The 23,865-nt window shown below is 37.8% G+C and overlaps 1 protein-coding gene and 1 pseudogene across 1 annotated transcript in view; one reads left to right on the top strand and one right to left on the bottom strand.

Moving 5' to 3' along the window:
- Positions 1–4,714: 4,714 nt before the first annotated feature.
- LOC111730399 lies at positions 4,715–4,833 on the bottom strand (annotated as a pseudogene).
- A 4,860-nt stretch (positions 4,834–9,693) lies between these two features.
- Positions 9,694–23,865, top strand: part of POLD3 (DNA polymerase delta 3, accessory subunit) — a 37,361-nt gene continuing 23,189 nt past the window's right edge. Inside the window, exons 1-5 of the mRNA XM_011377363.2 lie at positions 9,694–9,864; positions 11,167–11,222; positions 17,342–17,444; positions 22,029–22,068; positions 23,267–23,399. Coding sequence (XP_011375665.1) covers positions 9,805–9,864; positions 11,167–11,222; positions 17,342–17,444; positions 22,029–22,068; positions 23,267–23,399 — 392 coding nt within the window. The 5' untranslated portion in view covers positions 9,694–9,804. The remainder of the gene's footprint in view (positions 9,865–11,166; positions 11,223–17,341; positions 17,445–22,028; positions 22,069–23,266; positions 23,400–23,865) is intronic.

Here is a 23,865-nt window from a genome sequence, read left to right as displayed (position 1 = left end):
ATTTTTATAACCCGCCTTAGCTACTAAGCTATAATCCCTATCTCACAGAGTTAATCAAAGGAGATAAAGGATGTGAATCAGCTTTGTAAACTTCTATAAAGCACTGCCCAGATGAGAGGTGTTGTTTAATTATTAGTACTCTATTCCACTAGTAGCTCAAACTTGATATGTCTGATTATTATCTCCATTTTACAGATGTAGAAACTAAAGTCTGGAGAGGTTAGATGGCTTGCCCAAGGACATACAACCTAAGTCTGAACAGAGGTCTGTGTGTCCAGTGTTCTTCAGTAACTTAGTTTTTTATTACTTTGTTCACTACTCAGTTTTCTGAAGTAGGTCTTGTTTTTCTAACTTAACAACTCCTTGAAGATTTTATGTATATCTTTTATTTCTTTTATGGCCTATGTAGTGGCTAACATTATACCAAACATATGATAAGCACTCAATACAGACTAATTAAATAACTGAGTCATTCATTCAGCTATTCATGCTTTAAGCAAATATTTATTGAGCCCCAACTATTTCATAAGGAACACACCATCACTTTCCTTAAGGAACTCATTGCTTAGTAAAAGAAAGTCAAACCGACAATGTAATCTCATTTGATAAAGAGAAGCTCAAAGGGTCATGGGAGCAAAGAAAAGGAATCCTAAACTATCCTGGGAGTCAGAGAAAGAAACTGGGGAGGGTACTTCTGGAAGAGGGCACAGCACATGCAGAGAATTATAAGTGAGAATTAACATAGTATATGCAAGGACTTACTAGCAATCTGTGGTGCTGGAGCATAGGTAAGAAGCAATGAAGGGAGGTGAGACTCAAGAGATAAGCTTAAATTTGATCTTGAGAGTACTAGGATCTACCCAAGGGAAATGAAAACATGTGTTTCACACAAAGACTTGTCTGCAAATTTTGTAGCAGGAGTTTTAGTACCCAAAATGGAAATGACCCACGTGTCCATCAACTGGTAAATAAACAAAATATGGTATAGTCATACAAATGAAATGCAGCAGATCCTTGAATAACATTGTTACATTATAAAGTCGATGAGATGCCATCAGAACGTATCTCTTGTTTATTTCAATTAGCCTGTGGTAAAATTGGTTTCATTTTGCATTGTTTCACTTAAAGTCACAGAACTTATCAACAATAGTAAGTGAGGACTCACTATGCTACTCAGCACTAAAAAGGAATGAACTACTGACATTTGTATTACCATGAAAGAATCTCAAAAAACATCGTGCTACGTGAAAGAAGTTGTATTAGTTTGCTAGGGCTGCCATAGAAAGTAGCACAGACTGGGTGGCTGCAACAACAGAAATTTATTTTCTCACAGTTCTGGAGGAGCTAGAAGTCTGAGATCAAGGTGTTGGCAGGGTTGATTTCTTCTGAGGCCCCTCTCCTTGGCTTGTAAATGGCCATCTTCTCCTTGTGTCTTCCTTCACATGGTCTTCTCTCTCCATGTGTATGTGTCTTAATTTCTTCTTCTTATATGGACACCAGTCATATTGGATTAGGGCCAACCCCGATGATCTCGTTTTAATTTAATTACTTCTTTAAAGACCCTATTTCCAAATATAATCATATTCTGAAATACTGGGGATTAGGACTTCAACATATGATTGGGGGCGGGGGCACAATTTAGCCCACAGCAGAAGTCACACACAAAAAATTACATGTTGTATGGGGAAATGAGAATTAGGTTGGGGAAAGTCTGCCATCTGATTTTGTCCTTTACTCTAGAGTCTTGGAAGAAAATATTGAAAGTTAAGATACTTCATATTAGTCAACCCAAAATTCATGGGATGTTTACTAGATAAAATACTGTGTATAAAGGTTATGTGTATAGGAACGTATGAACACTTCTGAGTCTCCAGCAGTAGTGCCCTTTGAAGCTTTCAAGCCGTTTAGGACCTGGGTTTGGTCTTAACCTTTATCCATAAAATGTCACCGCTTTCCCCCCATTTCTAATCACTGGGCCTTCGAAGGAAGCTGCGTTTCCCCAGTTTAGCTGATCAGTAATGCTCACCATTACTGTTAACAGACTATGTAACAATTTCACTGGTGGAAGGAGAGGTTGACAACACCTTTCACAAACAATATTCTGTAAATCAGCAAAAGGGATTATAGAGCAGAACAACATTTAATTCAGTTTCATCCATCCATCTATCCACTCATTCATCCATCCATCCGTTCCTTCGACCATTCAGTTATCAGTTGTCAAATATTTGTCAAGGGCCTACTTCATATGCTGTGGCCACACGGAGTCCTGGGAATCCAAGGATGAAAAGACCTTTGAAAAATTTCCATTCCATGGGAACTAAGGATCTACCACATATTCTCCTCTTGCAGATTCAGGCCTGCAGTTTCTGTGGCATCCCTGATGGGACATTCTGGAAGGAAAAGACCCCAGAATGTCTGTTACACTTTTTTCTAAGACAACACCCACAATCATCTCCCACTCTTGTTATTTATGTTATGAAGTTCATGACCACCTTCATTCCCACTTACTTCTCTATTTATAAATAGTTAATTGGCTCATGTTGTCTCTAGCCACTATCTTCAGTTCCTCTTCTCACTCTTCCTCACTCCTTAACTCATCGCAGTCTGTCTTTAGTACCTCTCACTTCTTGGGCCAGTGTCACCAGAGGCCTTCCATTTGCCAAATCCAATGCATTTCTCTCAATCCCCACCCAACTCCATAACCTTCTTCTTCAAACTCGCTTCTCCTTTTGTTTCCACACTGAACCCTCCCAGTGTTCCTTCTCCCTCTCAGTTCCCTTTTTTAGGATTTTAGTTTTCGGCATGTCCCTTAACTATAGATGTTCTCTGGAGTTTTGCCTTCAGAAATTCTGTCCTGGAGATCCAGTCCATTTTGATGGCCTCAGTTCCCATCTGTAGGTTGTGGATCCCCGACCTAACTCTGCATCTGAGCACAGACATATCTCACAGCCTAGTGGACGTCTCCAGTGGGTGCGCCCTGTTCATTTCCTCTTTTATAACATGATCTTGTAACTGTTAACATCTGCTTCTAACAAGGGCCACATGTGTCTTGTATTCTACTGTATTTAATATAAAATGAGTTAGTAGAAGGAACTCAATGAATAATTAAAGAATGAGTGAATGAGTGTCTAAGAGAATCCGGTCCACTGGCTGCTCAGTATCCTGAAAAAGGTATTGATAATCCGAGATTAAAACAGCAAACAAACAAACAAAAAACCCACCAAAACCCCGAGATAAGCTGAATCAGGTTCAACCATTTAGGAATTACAAAATGGGGAATTATTGAGAAAATATGTAGTGACGGGTCAAAAGCTGGAGGGAGTGGTAGAGATGAACCATGGTAACCTACCGCTGTGTTTAAACTAAAATTATGAGGAAGTAGAAACTGTGGTTAAGCTACAGAAGGAAATAGAATAGTCATAGGGAAGCAGTGATGCCAGTAGAGAGACAATAAGGTAAAGAGAGCAGCCCACTCCATCAAGACTGTATCTGAAAGAGCCTTTGCCCCTTCTTTACAGTATACTCAAGCTGAGGGTACATGGCATTTCCTCAGGAAGTCTTCCCAACCAGCAGAACTGGCAGCCAGAGAGCAAGGGTCTCTGAGAAGAGGATCCTATGCTTTTAGCAGCCCTGAATACTGGTCCCTCCAACCCCCACCTCAATTTGAATGATTCAGAAATGATATGCTTAAGAAAAAACTTCTCATAACCAATTTCTAATTATCTTCATTTTTACTATCACTTCTCCAAAGCACCCTTCCTTCCCCCAAGGGAATGGAGAAAGAACAATATATGAAGCACCTGTGAGAAGAGGGTGTGTGGGAGGAGTCCTCTTGCTCTTTTTCTGGATGTCCAAGGTAACAAAGGTATCAGTGTGAACCTCTGGTGATTGAGCTGAGGAATAAACGGGCTGAGGTGTGTGTGTGAGCCGGGGTTGCAGTAAGGTGGCAGCAGGTTTGAAACAAGGGAACTAGTGTCTGAGTGTCCTGTTGGCTCACCCACCTTGTTTTGGTGACTGTTTTACATTGATTTTTATAGAACCAATAAGGTGTTTTAGAATATCACCTGGAGGCTTATCTCACCTTCCCCTGGGTTCCTGCCTCCCCAGCTGTCATTCCACATGTACCTTGTGTCAACACATGTCTACACAAGGTACACATGTTCTCATAAAACAGCTTTTTTAAAAAGAGAAAAAGGAAATATTGGCTTATGCACATTGCTAAAACCTATAATGACGACAGCACTCTGATTTCCTTTTTTATATATTTTGCCTGGAAGTGAAAGAAGACATTATGTGGTATTTAATCCTGGATACCTAATTTTCTCCACATTTCCTCTGGTCCTCAGGCTTTGTTAGTTGCCTCTGCTGGATTCCCATGCACCTTGTCCTTCCCTCACACTGTATTGCTGTTTACTCCCCACAGGCTAACTCCCAGGGATGAAGACCATGCTATGTTCCCAGTAGTTAAATAGGGCCTGGTAGACAGGCGGCCTTGAGTAATGTTTGGTGAATAAATGTATGATCTAGTGCTAAATACCTGGAGTTAGTAAATCCTGGGCCCCTAAGACTCTGGAATGACCCTTGGGCCATTTGTGGTCCCCCAAGTCATAATTCTTAATCTTTTTTTTTTTTTCCTTAGACGAGGCAACCCTTGGTTGACCTCACAGATTGCAAGGACCTTGTCAGTTTACAATCCCTTTTTCTTTATTTTTTACGCCTACAGCACCTGGTCTTCCTAGGTGGTCTCCCATCCAAGTACTAATCAGGCTTGACCCTGCTTAGCTTCCGAGATCAGACAGGATTAGGCTTGTTCAGGGTAGTATGGCCGTAGACATAATTCTTAATCTTATACTCCTTGGTTCTGACCTGTTCCCCTGCCTGAAATGCTATCCCCCAGAGACCTGTGGGGTTCCTGAGCTGCTCCTACAGGCCTGCTGTCCTGGTCAGAGGCCTGCCCACTTCCCCTACTCTGAGTCTGGAGATCCTGCCTGCATACAGGTTAACCACTCCTCACTGTCTCCCAATATTGAGTCCCATCTAGATTTCCCACCCCATGCCCTGTCAGAATCATTAGACTCTCTGATGCCAGTCATTTCTGGGATGAAGTGGGGATAAAAAGGAGGAAAGAGGAAGGTCAACCTTCTATTTCTAACATTAACCTCAGATTCTCTTTTGAGCTGTGTAGGCTGAAGAGTCTTCATTCTATGGCTCCTACTACTGGTATCAGCTGACACTGCCATCCCCAACAATTTTGTCTGGCTTCTTTTGCTTAGCTAATACTTTGGTTGACTGGTTGTTCTTGTTTCTGAAGAACTGCTCTTGTTCTTAACATTGAAGTTAAACCTCGTCCTTAAGGAACAGGAAATGAGTTGTCTTTTTTTTTTTTTTAAGAAGCAACACTTAAGGTATAGGTGGGAATGGTGCTACTTTCCTAATTGTAGATGCCTGAAATGAGAAGATGAGTAAACTTTACATTGCTAAATGCCCCATTTTTTTTCAAAATGAAAATGTTTATTTTTTTTCTGATGATAAAAATGATACAGATGCTTGTAAAAAGTTCAAACATGTATAAGAAAAAAAATAAGAGAAGAAAAATCAGCCAAATAGTCTCCCCTAAAGCAAGCAATAGCATATGAGCATGGGCTGTGGGCATGCCCAGGCAGAAACATTGTCTGCAACCATTTACTATCCTTACAGGTGAGGGCAAGTTACTTAATCTTTCTGAGTTCCAGTTTCCTTGTTGTAAAACAGGGAGAATAGAAGGTGAGTAATAATATTTACTTACTTTTTAGAATTGTTTTGAAGATTAAATGAGTGCAGTCAAGTAAAAGGCCCAGCATGGTGCTTGCACACTTTATACACTTAATTTATGAGAGTGAACAACATTTCAGGCCTCATTGTTTCTTAATCCAGTATTTCCACCCTCAAATCTCATTGCCTTCAGTGTTATTGAACTTAAGTCAATAAACATCGACTGAGAACTTATTAGATGCTGATGCAGTTGTTGTTATCATATTAGAATGAGGTCAGTTCTAAAATTCTACTTAGTTATTAGCTTAAGCAAGTCTTGGAACTTCTGTGGAATCATATCCTTTTCACTCTTCTCACTAACATAAAATTGATTTAAATTTGGGTACTTTATTGGTGCATGAATAATAGAATTTAATAGGGTTGTTTGAGTATCAAATGAGTCATTCTATGCAAGGTATCCACAACATGGTAGATGTTTAATATATGTAATTATTATCACCCCAGCAATGCATGAGACTTTCTTACCTATGATTTATGAGATTGAAAATGCAGAATTTTCTTCTTTTTTGGTTTACTTTTGACCCTAGAACTAAGCTTTCAGGCATTATCAAAATAAAACATTAATCTTCTGGACATAGTCCTAGTCTGTTTACTGGCATTTGCTAGCTGTGGTTCCCTCCCTAAACCTAATCAAAGATCTATTCTCCGGAACTTTTTGTCTCTTATCCCCCCAACAACTGCCCTGACAACTTCTAAGATAAATTCCTGTTTGCCTGGAGCCTACGTTCCCACATCCTGTAGATATTCAATATATACTACTTCTTACTTGGCTTCCACTGAAAGCAATTTTCGTTTGACTGATGGGCACAAGGATTGCAAAGTTCTACAATAAAATGTATTAGAATTCACTGTACTTATTATTGGTTTTCTTGTATGCAATTTTAAACTAATAATGAGACAGAAAAACACAATGTTTAAGATCATGGATGCTGGAGCCGGACTGCTTGGGTTATAATTCTGGCTCTGCCACTTATTCTGTGATCTTGAGCAAGTTATTTAATCAGTCTGTGCTAATGTTTATTTATCTGGAAAAGAGGATAACAGCCTTGCTTTCTAGAGTTCTTATAGTGATTAGATAGGTTAATATTTATAAAGCACTTGGAACAGAGCCTGGCATATAGTTAGTGGTAGATAAGTGTTAGTTATATAATAGTTATCTGCCAGTTATAGAACATGTTACTTTCAATCCCCTCAATCATGCAAAGTAGATAAATTATTTTCAGTGGTATACTAGAGCTGGTCAGTACTTGCTTATGAGAACCAAATGCTAATGTTTCAGAAAGTTTGCAAGTCAGTTGTTAAACAGAGCCATTATTTAAAAAATTAGATAATATAACTTATAATTAAATAAATTGTATTAAAAAAAAAGACAACTATTCAAATCTCATCACTTCCTAATTATTTTTCTGTATTGAACTACCATCTGTGCTTTTGTGGTTATTTGTTTATCGTACTTGTAAGGTGGAAACAATGGTGTGATGCTGCATATCTCTACCTAACTGCATTCGGTGTGACTATTTACACCACAGAGGCTGGCAACCACTACAAATCAGGGCTTTTTTATTAGGCAAATTGGTCGTTAAACATTTATCAGTACACTAGTACATATTATTGTCCCTTCTTTAAAGAGACATTTTTCTAGTCCCATTCTATTCCATTACTCTACCCCAGACTTAGAGATGCCTTTGATCATTTATCTTAATTTGATAATCCCATTACTGTCTTGTTGAGGGTCCATTTTTGCACCTTATTCCTTCTTCCCAGAATCTCTTTTCTTTTGTCCAAGGTTAAAACCCATTCTTTCTAATATCTGTACCTATCTCCTATTTTCTTGGTTTGAGAAGGCTTGGCACAGTTGTTAAGGTTCCTCAAATAATCACTCTTCTTAAACTTTTTATTGGTGTGAACATGCATACAGAAAACTATCTATATCAGAAGTGTACAATTCAAGTTGTTTTTACAAACTCAACATGAGATCAGCACCTAGATCCAGAAACAGAACATTACCCTCTTCTCAGAATCCTTCCAGTTTCTACCCTCTCAAGGGTAACCACTAATCTGGCTTCTAAAAGTCATGCAACTCTTAGTACTGAAATATTTAGAAGTATGTTGGGCCAGGTACTCTGTACTGTATTATCTGCTCCCTTTCATATGGGGGTAGTAGCCTTCTCTGGTCAATTGTCTTGACTTATATCCCACTCCCGTGGAACAATAACAGGAAATTGAAGTCCCAATTCCAACATTACCACTTAACCCTGTGACCTGAAAAACCCATGACTCTTCTCTTAAACCTCAGCAATCTAGTGTATAAAATATGGATAAACACAATGCATTTGCAAAGTCACTATGAGGATTAAATGAAATCTCACTCTCAAAGCATTTGGTACAATGTGCCTGGTAGACAGTAATGAAATAGCCAACTGTTATCAATTTTATTGTGTGCCAGCATGTTGTGAAGGTTTTATATATATTAGCTCATTTGTAACTCTGGCCAAATAGAATTCTTTGATTTTTCTCATCTTCTCTTTTTCTCAGTCATCCACATCTCAGTAGTCAAAGGCATCAGGGTTTGTCTAAAAATTTAGGTTCCAAATCTAGGCATTTTCCTTGATTCCTGTCTTTCTTACACTTTACTCATCTAATTCATCAGCATGTTTTGCTGACTCTAAAGAAAATGCAAGTCACTCGGTTCTCTCAATTTCTACTACCATTATCCTATTTTAAACCACTACCATTCTTCACTTAAATATCTTAACAGGAATGTAAGCTACATGTGTACAGGCTCCATGTATTATTTTCCTTCCTCCCTCCTTCCCTTCCCTCCCCTCCCCTCCCTTCCCTTTCCTTCCCTTCCCTTCCCTTCCCTTCCCTCCTTCCTTCCTCCCCCCTCCTTTAAGCTCCATGTATTATTGATCACAGCTGTACACTGAGCATCCCAGAAACAGTGCCTGGCTATTAGAAAGCTTTTGCTAACAATTTCTTGAATGAATGCATGTTGCAACAAAACTTTGAAGTGGGTACTATTATTATTTCCATCTTATAGATGGGAAACATGCTTGCAGTGGTTAAATAACTTACTTAAGGTCACACAACAAATATCAAAACCAGGATTCTCACATCCAGGGCCTATGTCTAGAGCCTGCTGGAAAATCCACCATGCCGCCATATTTAACTGCACTGTCTTATGCTGAAGTTAATTATTAAGGGTTTTTTAGCCGATGTTAGGAGGGATTTTCATTGATATTTCCCAAACTGAAAATGTTTCTGAGAATAAAGTTCATGTGCCCCTTCACACGTCCTTATAGGGGCAGCATAATTTGGCTTCTCCCAAGTCCCATCTCTCCTCATTGGCCTCTCCTCTCAACATTCCGGTTATAATCAACCTTTCTCTTCCCAGAAATGCCCCTACCTCTGTCCAAAACACTGCCTCTCTCTAATCCCTTCTGGAAAACCTTCTCTAATTTTTCAATTCTGAGTGGTTATAACAAGCACTACTTTATTCCAGCTGGCAGCACCCTACTAAAAATACCTGTTTCTTTATTGTTCGCTGCGGTGCCCCAATGTTTAAGAAGTGCCTGGAACAAAACAGGTTCTTGATAAATATTTGTTGAATAAAGGTATGAAAAGGCAAGGAATATTTTATCAATTTACAGGTGGAAAGACTGGCTCCTAGACGTCAGGTATTTTGCCCGGGGGTCAGTCACTAAATGGCCGAGGTGGGATTTGAAAACACAGCGCCACAGACAACCTCTCCAGGTCACGCCCGCCCGCCTAGCTGCTCACTTCCGCCTGCTCCTACTAGCTCCGCCTACTTCGGCCTGAGCCTTGTCTGAAACTAATTTGACCCTCCGACGGCCGCCGTAGAGCGTCTCTCCGTTGCTGTGGGAAACGACCCCGGGCCTGGGTGGGAGGAAAGACGTTTCCCGCCGGCGGGAGCTGCGGTTGTGGTGGCGTGGGGAGCTGAGAGGGTGCGGGGCCCAGCGTTGCAGCACCATGGCGGACCAGTTTTATCTGGAAAATATAGATGAATTCGTCACGGACCAGAACAAAATCGTGAGAAGCTAGGACTGGGGAACACGGGCTTGCGACTGGGGTCCTGGGCCCGGCCAGGGCGGTGGGGACCTTGACCCCTCTGCGTGTGGTCGCGTGGGTACTGCCGAGGGTAACAGGTCCCCACGCTTCGTGCCCAGGGCAAACGAACTCGCCAGAGAGAGCCTCTGGCGCGCGCGCGAGTCTTCGTCTCTTGGGTGGGCGTGCTGGGCACTGCGCACCGACTAGGGGCCGCAGAGGGCGGGGCATTGTTTGATAATATTTCTAAGGCGACTCTACACCTGTCTGATAAGGTGGTTGGCTTTTAAAGCCCCAAGTTTACAGTTGAGGAAATCGTAACCGGGTTTAAGCGACAAGTTGTAGTCAGTCAGTTTCCTCTTACTGGAAGTTTGGTATTGATACAGGCTTGACCTGCCTCACAGAGTTGGAGTAAAAATCAAATGAGACAGTGGGTGTGACTGCACTTTGCAAACCGTGAGAATTGAGTGCCTGCTGTGAGCTTTGGATACACATTACTGTATTTAATCTTTGCAGTGATCCACTCAGAGGAGGGTAGAAGTATCCTTAGAAAACGTCTTTTGAAGCAGAGGGGCCAAATAACTTATTTATCTGTGGTTAGTAAGGGATAGGCAGTTTACCAACTAAGATCTATCTAATTTTGCCAATGCTTTCATCTACATCATACTGCCTTTGCCTACCATATGTAACGGTGTTATTAGAAACTCAGCGTTTAGATTTGGACGACTTGGAGAGAAGAGTGACAGTAGAATTAAAGAAGGATAGAAGGAGGATAACAGGCTTGAGGCCAGAAGTTTCCAATCTAACCTCTGAAACAGTATTCAGCCCCCTCTTTCAGTCCTTGAACTATGCACACCTGTGCCCTTAACTGTTTGCATGGCTGCAACTTAGAGGTTTTTCTGAGTCTCACACTTCAAAATAATCTAGCTTCTGGATAAGTTTTAGGATAGTTTTCTGTGATGGATCCCCAAAAGGACAAGTTGAAAAAAAAAAAGCTTTAGTAAAACATGGAATGTGGGGAAAATGAGAGCCTTTTCTTTGATTCATTCAGCCTTCCTTTTTAGACTCTTTGCATTAATTCGTCTGTAAAACAAACTTCTTAGTAGTCTGTGAGATAAATATCTCAGTCTTGCCTGCCCAGATTGATGGTTCTTGGCAAAACTGGGATGGCACCGACTATAATTTATAAGGCATAATCATCTAAAAGTAGGAATATTTAGGAGCCCTTAGAACTGCCCTGTACTCTGGAGTTATCTAATAAAACATTTAACATTTTTCTTCTTGCAGGTGACATACAAATGGCTGAGCTATACACTAGGGGTTCATGTTAACCAGGCCAAACAGTAAGTCCAATTTACTACTAATTTTAATCACATTGGAGCTTTTTGTTTGTTTTGTTTTGCTTTGTTTTTAGCTTTACAGATAGCCTCTAGGTTAGGGAAAATAACAATTTTTTTTTTCCCTGAGAAAATGGGAAAGAATACTATTTTTACTACCTTTTATTACTTTTGTGTATTATTTAGGAGGTAGGTAGACTTGTGTAGTAATACATTTACTGGATTTATTTGTAGGCTTGCCTTCTGGTTAACATCATTTTGTTATTTCAGATTTATTAAATGGGTTAGCCATTGCTTTTTACATCTCAGATTGTCTGACATCTAACATCTTCATTACATTTTCATGAATGTTCCTTAGGCCCATCTTGGTGTTATTGAAATACCTCCATAATGAGGTCAACAGGTGTTTGGCACAGCTGTGTAACAGTATAAAACAGGCAGAACTATTTAAGTGAAACTAAAATAGGAGTATTTAGGATGGTCCAGAGCATTGCCCTTTAATTTTGCCATGTCATTTTTCCTTGCTGAAACTTGTAGTCCAACTTGAGGCCAAAAGAGAAAAGGCAGGCTTTTGAATTAACTTCAGAATTTCTCGACCTGCAAATGTGCAGATGTTGTTTATGTCTCAAAGGGAGGAATTCATGAATAGGCTGAGGACACATATACCTAGTTAAATATTCATTTAGTTTGTTTTATTCCTAAAGGTGGTCAAATATTTCCCAATTCCTTGAGTCATGGGAATGTTCCCATGACAATATAGTCTTAGAAAATCCCTGACCTCTAGAATGGGTTGATTTGGCTTTATTTGGGTTGCTGTTTGACACATCTAGGGATCTGGTTTTGACTAGATGTTTATGCCTTTGAAACCTGAAACTCTTGGCCTAGGGATAGATTTGGACTGATTTTGACTATCTAAGATTGCTATTGCTAAGACCAGTCTTGTCTCAAACCCAAGAGATTCAGGTAACTTTGGGAATGGACACCTATAAGAGTAATTATTTGTTGTGGTTATAGATGTTTAAATATGAAATGAGGTAACTATTACTATATAATCTTGTTGGGGTTTAAAGGTGATATTGGAGATACAGTAAAGTTGCCAGCAATTTTATTGTAGCTACCCTTAATGACCTATAATTTTTATAGAATTAACACACTGCTGTTGACTATCTACCAACTTCATCCCATACCACTCTGTCTTATACTCTAGCCATATTTGCCTTTTTGTTCCTCACGTTTGCCAAGCTCATTCTCACCCTAGGACATTTGTACCATTCTTTTTACCTAGAATGTTCTTCTCCCATCTGTCTTTATCCTTCAGGTTTTAGCTTTTACTTCTTGGAACAGTTTTTCTCTAATGCTCTCTTTCAAGTATCCTCACCCCTCTCTAACTCTGTCATATGCATTTCTTTCATTTTTTAAAAAGTTTTATTGAGATATAATTCACATACCATAAATTCACCCATTGAAAATGTACAGTTCAGTGGTTTTTAGTCTATTCATAGAATTGTGCAGCCATTGCTACAATTAATTTTAGAACATCTTCATCATCCCAAAAAGGAACCCAGTATCCATTAGCAGTCATTCACCATTTTCCCATAATCCTGCCCCTTTCCCCACAGCCCTAGACAACTACTAATATAATATTTTCTATGTCTATAGATTTGCTTATTTTGAACATTTCGTATAAATGGAAGCATATATGTAAATTTGTGTGCCTTGTTTCTTTCACTTAGCATAATGTTTTCAAGGTTTGACCATGTATCAATACAGTAAGTCCTCACTTAACATTATAGCAGGTTCTGTGACTTTAATGGAAACAACTATAATGAAACCAATTTTACCATAGGCTACTTGATATAAACAAGAGTTAAGTTCCTAGGACATCTCATCAATGTTATAATAAAATGGTGTTATTTGAGGGCCTGCTGTACTTCATTCCTTTTTATAGCTGAATCATTCCACTATATGTGTTAGTTTCCTAGGGCTGCCATAACAGTTCTACAAACTAGGTGGCTTAAAAACGTAGAAATTTATTATCTACGTTTATTATCTAAATTTAATATCTTTTGAAATTAAGGTGTCAGCAGGGTCATACTCCTTCTGAAACCTGTAGAGAAGAATCCTTCCTTGCCCCTACCTTTTGCCCACAGTCTTTAGCATTCTTTGGCTTGTAGCTGCATAACCGCAGTCTCTGCCTTTGTTGTTACATGGCATCCTCCTCGTATGTCTGTATCTTCATGTGGCCATTTTATAAGGATACCAGGCATTCTGGATTCGGTGTCCACCCTCCTCCAGTATGACCTCATCTGCAATGATCTCATTTTCAAATAAGGTCACATTCCGAGGTACTAGTGGTTAAGACTTCAACATATCTTTTTTGGGGGCTGCAATTCAACCCATAACATATGGATATACCTCATTTTGTTTATCCATTCATCAGCTGATGGACATTTAGGTGGTTTCTACATTTGGATGTTATGAATAATGCTACTATGAACAATTGAGTCCAAGTTTTTGTGAGGACGTGTTTTCATTTCTCTTGAGTATATACCTGGGATTGGAATTTCTAGAGCATATGATAAATCTATATTTAACATTCTGAGGAACTGACAAACTGTTTTCAAAGTGGCTATGCTATTTTATAATCTTAACACCAATATGTGAGGTTTACAGTTTCTCCATATTCTTTTCAACTCTTGATTATCTTTTTATTTTAGCCATCCTAATGGGTATGAAATGGTATTATTATGGTTTTGATTTGCATTTTGCTACTGACTAATGATGTTGATCATCTTTTCATGTGTTCATTAGCCATTTGTATACCTTCTCTGAAGAAATATTTTTTCTGATCCTTTGCTCATTTTTTCACTGGGTTGTCTTTTTTTGTTCTATAGTTGTAAGAGTTCTGTGTATATTCTGGATACAAGACTCTGATCAGATATATGATTTGCTAAAATTTTCTCCTATTCTATAGGTTGTCTTTGTACTTAGTTGAGTGTCCTTTGAAGCACAAATTTTTATTGTTGATAAAGTCCAATTTATTTTTTTCTTTTGTTGCTTGCATTTTTTACATATTTAAGAAGGCTTTGCCTAATCCATGGTCACGAAGATTTACTTCTGTGTTTATATCTAAGAGTTTTGTAGTTTTAGTTCTTACACCAATAATTATTACTATAAAGTTTCTACGTATCAAGTGCTTGTTATCATATTAAAAATGTCTCAGTCCTAACAGTAAGAGTATAGTTTTCAAATCAAGTGTTGGTTAAAGGTAATTTTAAATGAAGCACTAAAATGCGTAGTCACTATTTCTTCTAGGAATCATTTTGTATAACGGTGTAAGGAAACAGTACAACTACTTTCTTTCGCATGCGGCTATCGAGTTGATCCAGCATTTCATAATTCTTATTACTATTTGCTTATATGTGCCCTAACTTATGCGTCCTTCTCAACATCCCCCCCACCCAAAATATAAGCTCCTTGAAGGCAAGGAACATATTTTTCCCCGCTTTCATCACTTTAAGTTCCAATTACTATTGCTATGTAACAAACTACTTCAAAATTTAGTGTCTTGAAACAACTTTTATTATACTCATAGATTGTTTTGGTCTGGAATTTGAGCAGGGCACAGTGACAATAACTTATCTCTGCTCCATGATGTCTGGTGCCTCAGCTAGGAAGACTCAACAGCTGGAGTCCTGCATCATCTATAAACTTCTTTGTGCACATGTCTGGCAGTTGATACTGACCATTGACTGGGAATTTGGATGAGGCTATTGACCAGACATTTCTGTCTGTATGGCCTGGGCTTTCATCAAAGCATAATATCTCTGGGTAGTTGGACTTCTTACATAGCAGCTCAGGACTCCAAATGCTAGTGTTCCAGCACAAAACAGAAGCCGATTGCCTCAAAAGTCAAGCGGTATCACTTCTGCTTTATTCTTTTGGATAAAATGAATCACTAGCCCTCCGAGATTCAAGGGGAGGGGATGGAGTCCACGTCATTCAAGGTGGACATAGAAGAGTATCTGGGATGGGAGATGTTGTTGCAGCCACTTTTGGAAAATACTATATTACACAATAATTGTATCTTGAGTGCCTGGGTCATAATAGGTGCCAATAAATATTTGCTGAGTGAATCTCTAAGCACTATGGTAGATATTTTCACAAACATTTATCTCACATAATCTTTATAACAATCCAGTGTGATGGGTATTATCATCCTCTTGTAACAGATGATAAAATTGAGACTTGATTGTCCTCTCATCTTTCCTTATTTTACCTATTGTGGAAGCATTTGGCACTAAGGGCAGTGATTGGGCATGATTGTTAACTTTTGCTTGGATAAATTAAAGAAGATTTTTTTTTTTTCAGTTCTTTATGTTTAGCATTTTGGGCTCTGTCATAAAATAGCACACTTGACATAACAAGGTCCTTACCATCATTGATTTATACAAGATAATTTCAGGTAAAAGTACTGCGAAGGAGTTAAACTGGCTTAGGGAAGGCAGTATACAATAAACACTGTATTCGTCCTTGGGAAAATTATAGGTGGAATTTATCAGAAGGGAAAATTAATGAATTAAAATGAGAAGATATAGTTAATCATATCTGTAGAAAGTATATCTTATAAAAATTCATATATGTTGTCATTTGTATTTAAGAATGTTTTGCATATTTTGTTGGTAAAATGTTTGGTTTAATCAAATTAGATAACCATGTCTTAGAGACTCTAATGATATGCAAAATTAATTTTTTCAAAGAGTTTGTACATTTTTTATCTTCTTAATATAAAAGAATTGGGGTTGATTTGGGGAGACAAGAGCGAAGAGGAGGTCTGCGATAATATAGGCAAGACTATGAGTTGTAGGTAAAAGATTTAGCCAGCAAGTTTGAGAGCATCTCGAGCATGATCCTTGGCCTATCATTTCTTCTATTAGCATAATAACTAGCATTAATAAACTAAAATGTTTATGACTTTCTGTCACCTCATCCTTCCTGCTGTAATTGCTGCATGGAAAGAAACCCTAAAGAGAACAAGAAAGAAGAATCAACAAAAATGCTAAATAGGGCACATTTTTTTGTCCTCAAGGAGCTTTTAGTCTAGTAGGTATGGCAGATATGTAAACTAGTTATGGTGTGGTAAGTGCTATAATAACAGATATGGGATAGGCCCTGTTAGAGCTTGAAAGGCGGGGGTGCCCTGCAGATCTGTGGTATTAGGAAGGCTTCACATAGGTGATAACTGAGCTCCTGTCTTGAAGAAGAATTAGGTGGATGAGGTCTGAGAACATTGTAGACAAAGGAGACATATAAGGGGAACTGCAGAATGTTTCATAAGGCTGAAAATAATGTGACTGTGGGAGAATGATGAGAGATACAGGGGCCAGAACAAGAAGGGCCTTACCTATCATTGCTTGAGAGTTGGAATTGATCCTTAGGGGATGGAGAGTTACTCAAAATTTTTGAACAAGAAATAATACTTCAGACAAGAATATATCCAACTACGTTTTCAACATCACTTAATGACTAATAGGTATCTCAGACTTAACATGCCCCAAAAGCTAACTCCTGTTTTCTGCCCCTAACATGTACTTCTGCTTTTTTTCATCTCAGTGGAGTAATGAACCCTTTTGAGAAACTTGAAAACCCTGAACTGTCCCTAAAAAGCACATACATTTTACTTACAATTTTGGTTGTGGAGGGTTATAGATGGCCACATGAATCCCAAGGGAAGAGAATCACTGGCTAGTACTACCCTCCCATTTTATACCTTAGGATATTACGAAGCCTAGAAAAATTAATTAGCTTATCCAGGATCACATAGCGAGATAGTGATGGAACTTATTCTTGGTTGAGTGTTCTGTTCATTATATGTCATTGTCACTGTTTTGTTGCAAGTTCAGTTCCTCTTGGCCTGTTAACTAGATCTCTTTATTTCAGCTACTTACTGGGTCACTGTGCCAATTCAATAAGTTGATCCCAACTTTTAAGTCTCTGTCCATAAACAGAGCAAAAATTCTATAGAAAATTTGATAGACTGTCAGATTGAATATATATCTAACTTTTAAGCCACAAATGAAGAGTTGAAGAGGTAACTAATGATTTGTTCACTTTGTTTGGAACAGGATGCTGTATGATTATGTCGAAAGGAAGCGAAAGGAAAATTCAGGAGCCCAATTGCATGTCACTTATTTAGTGTCTGGCAGTCTCATTCAGAATGGACATTCGGTAAGTTTGCAGAATCTTATAATAAGCTCAAATATGTTTGAGTTATAAACTTAAATAACATGGGGTGAGGGTGGGGGAACAAGTTTAGTATTATGGAAGTTTTAAAAAGCTACCTGAAGATGGTTGTTTTGGACTTTTAGACTAACCCTAAAACTCTGAGAAGTTTTGGTAATATCTTGGCAGAGACTGTATCATTATTTAATTTTCTTAGGGAACAAGACATTAGGATACTGCTTATGTTATTCTTCTTTCTTCTTCTTGAAGGTATATTAGGGACAATGGTGGTTTCCATCCTGATCAAATGTTAAGTAACACAGGTGTTCAGAAAGTATTATTTTTTTAACTTGAAGTTGATTTTAATTTGAGCATTCATTTTAGTAGGCTTATGTCTAAGCATCTGGAAGATGGGGCTGTTGGTGGGGCCTGAGCTAATGCAGAAGCATTAGGTTGGGCATATCTTCATTCTGGTGCATCTTTTTATAGTCCAGTCTGGTATGTGGTCACCACTCACCTCAGGTCACTGTTATATTTTCATCATCCTGACCACAAAGCTTTCTCAGATCTGCTGACTCTCTTAGCTACTTCCATATCCCTTTTTGGGGCAAAGGGATCATTCTACTACTCTCATGACTTGGTGGGCACCAGACACTCTGCTAAGATAATCGGTTCTTCTGCACCAGACTCATTCTTGGGAACTTTGATAATTCCTCCTCTCTGGCTTCCTCTCAAAACTAAGGCATACCTCCTCTGTTCTCACCTCCCCAAACCTATCTGAAGGTTCTTTTGCTCCCACCACCACCTGCAGCCCTACAGAACTTAACCCAAGTATCAGGGTTCCTCAGAGAGCCACTAATATCTGTGTTCCTCTTCCCTTTTGACTTTCCTTCAGAATTACAAGTTCAGAAGCCTGATTTATTAAAATACTGACTGGATTTGTTTTATAGCAATAGAGTCCCAAGCATGTGAGGTTTAAAACCAGAATGGCAATTTAGTAATTTACGAGGGGAAATAAAATTGCTAGGGGGATCAGAGCTCTATATTCTCTGACCAGCAATTTCTTTCCACATTGGTAAGCTATTTGGCATACCAGGTAATAATCAAGATATTTGCAGGTGTAGAATCAGACGTCATTATATATCTGAAACACAAAATTAAGCATACCTGATTCATATACTCTCAGGAATAAACTTGGCACCAGGATCCTCTCTGTATTGCTCTTGAATAGATACTGTCAGAGTCTGCAGCCGAATGTCTCCTTTCCTTTTGTTTCCAAGGTTAACTAGCTCCCATCTGTCTCTTTATAGTTGATGCCTTCAATCTAGTTATAGTTGATTCTTTACCTGGGAATCATTGTATTCCTTTAAAGCAGTAGGTTTTATTCTTCTTTTGGTCACTGATTGCTTTGAGAATCTGAAAGAAAAATTCATATGTTGACATGTAGATAAAATTTTGAGCGTTCACACGTCATCTGGAGCAGGGTCCAAGGTTAAGAATTTATGTTTTAAGATAAAGTTGTAGATTTTTGTTCTATGCCATATGACAGAGGCTCCTAATTTGGGATCCTTGGATATTTTCAGGTTTCAGGAGATTCTTGGAGTAACCCCTGAAAGTACATTCAGATTGTGTTCCTTGGTGCATTTTTTTGGAGACCATTTTTTCAAAATGATGTGTAACTCATATCAGTTAAAAACTTCCTTATTGTGGCTCGCTTGTAAAGACCTTTTATTTTTAAATTTAAGAGGGTGTTTAAATTCTGCCCATCTTTTTTTAAGCAGCAGAATGCTTTCAAATGAAATCTTAATTAGAATCCTAACATAAAAAATATATTAGGAGTGGGATTGCTGTTGTCAAAGTTGTTGTGAGGATTTTGGAGCCCTGTACTCACTCCTTACAACCTCGCAAGGCAGCTCTGTGGAACCCTGTAGATCGATTGACCAAGTGTGGATGTTTACTTATGCTTTTTTTCTTAAAGAGAGCCCTCCTATGAAAGGGCAGATTATTAAGTATAATTTCAGGTTTTGTTCTTGTTCCTTTTAATTTGTTCTTTAAGTTTTAAGTGTTTCTAGGAAGAAAAAAGATAAGTTATAGGCTTTGTATGGATTTATAAATACTTTTTATTTTTCCAGTGACTGTGATTATTGTAAAAAATGTTTAACGACATGTAGAAAGAAAAGCCTCCTTCTAATCTTGTCCCAGAGAGTCTTCCAAAGAATTACTTGAAAATTTCAAGGGAACATTTCATTGATTCTCTTTTTGTGTTAGTGGTTGTCAGCCTGATCCATCCTTTATGAAGTTCCTCAGTAGCTTTTCATCTAATGATTTTAGCTGAGATCGATTTTTATTATTGCCTGGATCATTAATTCATAAGGAGTTACAGAATGGTAATGTTCAACTTCTGTCATTTCTTGCATGTACTGGCTGGAATTTTTCTGTAAAGAACTTTCATCAACTAGCGATGTTTTTCCTTTTATTGCAAAAAAGCTCAGGGGGGCTTACCCTCTCACTTACTCCTTCCTGTGTCCTCCTTTTAACAGGAACACACTGAATTAGAGCTGTACTCTGGTGTGTGTTATTTTAGCACCAGCAAGCTGGCATTTCTACTGAGTTTTTATGCATTTTCAATATCCCCTGAGACTGCATATAGCCACACTGAACTGTCGAGGCTGTCCAAATTTTCTCCTGAGGATACCAGTTATTTTTACAGCTCTTATTACGGAGTTGCATAGGTTTGAGCGGTTAGTTCACAATGCTCTTTTTCTCATAAGCTCTGTAATTTGTATTGTGTAGTTTTGCAGAATATGACTTTTTTAAGAATGCCTGTTTTATTTTTTTTAAGAGAAAACATTATGAAAACATACTCATATTCCCGATTCAAATTTACTGTTATATTTTTTAAAAAGCTCTTTGATTTTATATTGCTCTTTTCTCTGATGTTGTAAATTTTGGTGGTTCCTACATTAACATAAATATGTATTTGCTTTAGCCAAATGAGCTTTAGAAAAGCGAAACCAATATGTTTAGTAACAATATGATTACCGACAATAGTTTAAGACTTCTTTGCAGTTCTTTTTGTCTGTAGGACAGAGTCTACTAGAGATGTACAGTCAGCCTGTGTTTTAGAATCACTTGAAATAATTCCTCTCTGTGGTTAAGCCACCAATTTAGAATCTAGTTAAATTCAGTTTTTTTCCCTCTGAATTTTTAGGTTCCTCTTTTCCCTTACAAGTAACTCTTTTTATTGATTTTGTGTTCTTTCATTGTTTTTGTTGTCATATATATTTTTAATTTAAGCAAATATATATTCATATTAACCTCCTTTCTTAGATAAGTTTTTGTACATTATACCCTGTTTTGCACTTTGCTTTTTTCACTTAAGAGAACCTGAGCATCACTCCATAGTAGTTAAAAAAATATTCCACATTCCTTTTTGCAGCCGCGTGATCCTGTGTTAATAGCTATACCTTAGTTTATTCAGCAGTCCTTTATTGATAGTTGTTTGAGTTACAGTCTTTGGCTTACAAATAGTGCTATAGTGAATAGCTCAGTGCATATGTGTTTTGTATATTTTTGCCAATGTGTTTTAAGGTTCCTAGAAGTAGGGTGTATATGTACTTTGTTGAGTATTGCCAAATACCTCTCCATTTTTCATCCCCACCAACAATGTGTATGGGTACCCATTTCCACACAGCACATGCTATATGTTTCACGGTTACTTGCATTTCTTTCTGTGAACTGTCTTTTCATACATCTTGCTCATTTTTCTAAAGGATTGCTAGTCTTTGTTTTTTCTAGTTTAGAAGCTATATATTAACCTTTTGTAATATAACTTGCAGATATTTTTTCCACTTTATCATTTGTCTTTGTACTTTGCTTAAAGTTTTTATTTTATTATTTTTTTGCCATCCAAAAGTTAATTGTCAGCTTTTATGGATTATTTAAGTTATTTCTGGATTTTGAATTATAATTAGGAAACTTCCTTATTCTCAGATTGTATCAATTTATAAAAGAATTCACCCATAATTTCTTCTAGTGCGTATATGATTTCTTTACACTTAGATTTCAGATCCATTTAAAATTTATTCAGTGGGTGGTGTGAGAGACAGATCCACTTTTTTAATCTGGTTCTATATGATTATATGGTAATTCTCATTATGTTACCTACTAAAAAGTCCTTTTTTCCTCACACTGATTTTTTTAAGTTTATTGGGGTAACATTGGTTAATACAATTATATAATTTTCAGATGTACATTATAACTTGACATCTATATATTCTCTTGTGTGATTGCCACCCAGAATCCAGTTTCCTTCAGCTACCATATATTTGATCTCACACTAATTTGAGATGCTGTGTTTGTTTGTTTTTATATTGATATCTATACTCTATCCCTTTCCTTAACCTCATTAAGAAGTGTTAATGTAAGCAAATTAAAAATGAGTGTGACTATTAAACTGTAACATATATTTTCAGAGGTACTTAATGTTCCTAACTTCATATCCAAGTACAACTGAATTATTGGCAAGCAAACTTTGAAAAACGCAAGTTGTGCTGCTTTAAACATTAATAAAGTGTTATTCCCTTGCAGTGCCACAAGGTTGCAGTAGTGAGAGAAGATAAATTGGAAGGTAAGTGCTTTAGCGGTTTAACAAGTTTTTCCTCTTATGCCATTGGTATAGGTATAGTAGAAAAATCTGCCCCTAACATCTGCATACAATATATTTAGCTATTTAACTGAAGAGCTGTATATTCCTTTTTTAGTAGCTCCTGAAACACGTTAAAATATAATACTACATCTGCCTAACTTCCCATTTTTAAGGTCGTAGCTGCTGACATTTATAAAGTACTTTTATCACAGGATTTCAAAACTCGTGACTGACATACAAAAAACTATTGTGAATACTGTATGGAGCACCTCATCAACTGTAAAAAGACAATAGTCTCTAAATATTGTGTTGTGTTCCATAACAATTTTTTTTAGGAAGAAAATTAATGCTTTTCTAAAGTCAGAAAGACAATGTAATGTCTAAGTTAAAATTTTCCACCTGTTTCAAGACTTTTATTTTTTAAATACCTCAAAGGAATTGTGTAACAGTTTGAGTCCACATGATCTTAGCCCCATGTCTCAAGACAAAACCTGTACTTTTGTACTTTATTATAAAGACTCTTGCCAGTGGAGTCGTTTTCTTACAAATTAAGATATCCACAGTTTTTCCTTCTGAATTCTCACATAGATACGCAAAACAAGATTCATTCATTCGGTGATACATAGTGAGTATTTACTCTGTGTCAAGCTCTGTGTTGGGCACTAGAAACTTTGAACAAGTTAGGCACAGTTCTTTTCCTTCATGGAACCTAAAATTTGTTCTCGTGATGTTCTTTTGTGTTTTTCCTCTGCGACTTACCTGATTAGTAGTATTTTGTTATAGAGTTGCTTTCTCTAAAGTTGAATTATAGAAGTGAGTCTTCTCAGATAAAAATTACTTATTCCTCAATTATATGCTAGAGTGTAAGATTCTTTTCCTGGCTGAAAAAAAATCAGTCATCATGAATCATTCATTATTATTTACTGAGTGTCCACTGGATGAGTGATACTCTCACAGGTACTGTACTTAGAACTGACTCACCGCCACCTACCTTGTCATAATGTTCCCATTGGAGACAGAAGAATTGATATTATATTGTATATGTGGCTCTTTGGCCTTTTAGAGCTTTTTGGACCACCACAGATTGCAAATGGTTTTAATGCAGAAGGGTTTCTTGTTAAAGTCCCCTCATGCTATGAAGTTTGTGTATTAACAGACTGCTTTTCCTGTTGACTTGTAGCAGTGAAGTCCAAGCTAGCTGTGACTGCCAGTGTCCATGTGTACAGCATCCAGAAAGCCATGCTAAAGGACAGTGGGCCTCTGTTCAATACCGACTATGACATCCTTAAAAGCAACTTGCAGAACTGCAGCAAGTGAGCTCCTTAATGTTCCTTGTGGGCTTCTTTACGAATTGATTTTGTAAGATGTTTATACAGTGGCTGCCTCTTAAGAGTGAATGCCAAGTCTAGTAAAACCCCATTTATCTTGCAGTAAGACACATGCCTGGTTTTATTAGTACATCATAAGGTGAAAAATAGCAGCCACAACCCATATTGAAAACCCCAGTGGACTCCCCATAAATCTTTTTCTCATGTATTTATCCTGTCACTGCCACCAGAAATGTTTGCTGTGCCCCTTTATTACTCCCTTACCCCAGTCTCTGCTTGTCTAAATTCTGTCCATCCTTTAAGAACCAGCTCAAATGTTGTCTTTCAGAAAACTTCCTAATTTGATATCCCTCTAGCTTCTATCCCAAAGCAGTTGATCTTCCACAGCTAGGATCAGATCTTGTTCATCTCTTGTATCTTTCACAGCATAGGGTGATGATAGACTATCATG

This window comes from Pteropus vampyrus, unplaced genomic scaffold (assembly GCF_000151845.1).
Source record: "Pteropus vampyrus isolate Shadow unplaced genomic scaffold, Pvam_2.0 Scaffold311, whole genome shotgun sequence".
Lineage (NCBI taxonomy): Eukaryota > Metazoa > Chordata > Mammalia > Chiroptera > Pteropodidae > Pteropus > Pteropus vampyrus.
The sequence above is the reverse complement of the archived record's forward strand: the minus strand, read 5'-3'. Positions and strand labels throughout refer to the sequence as shown.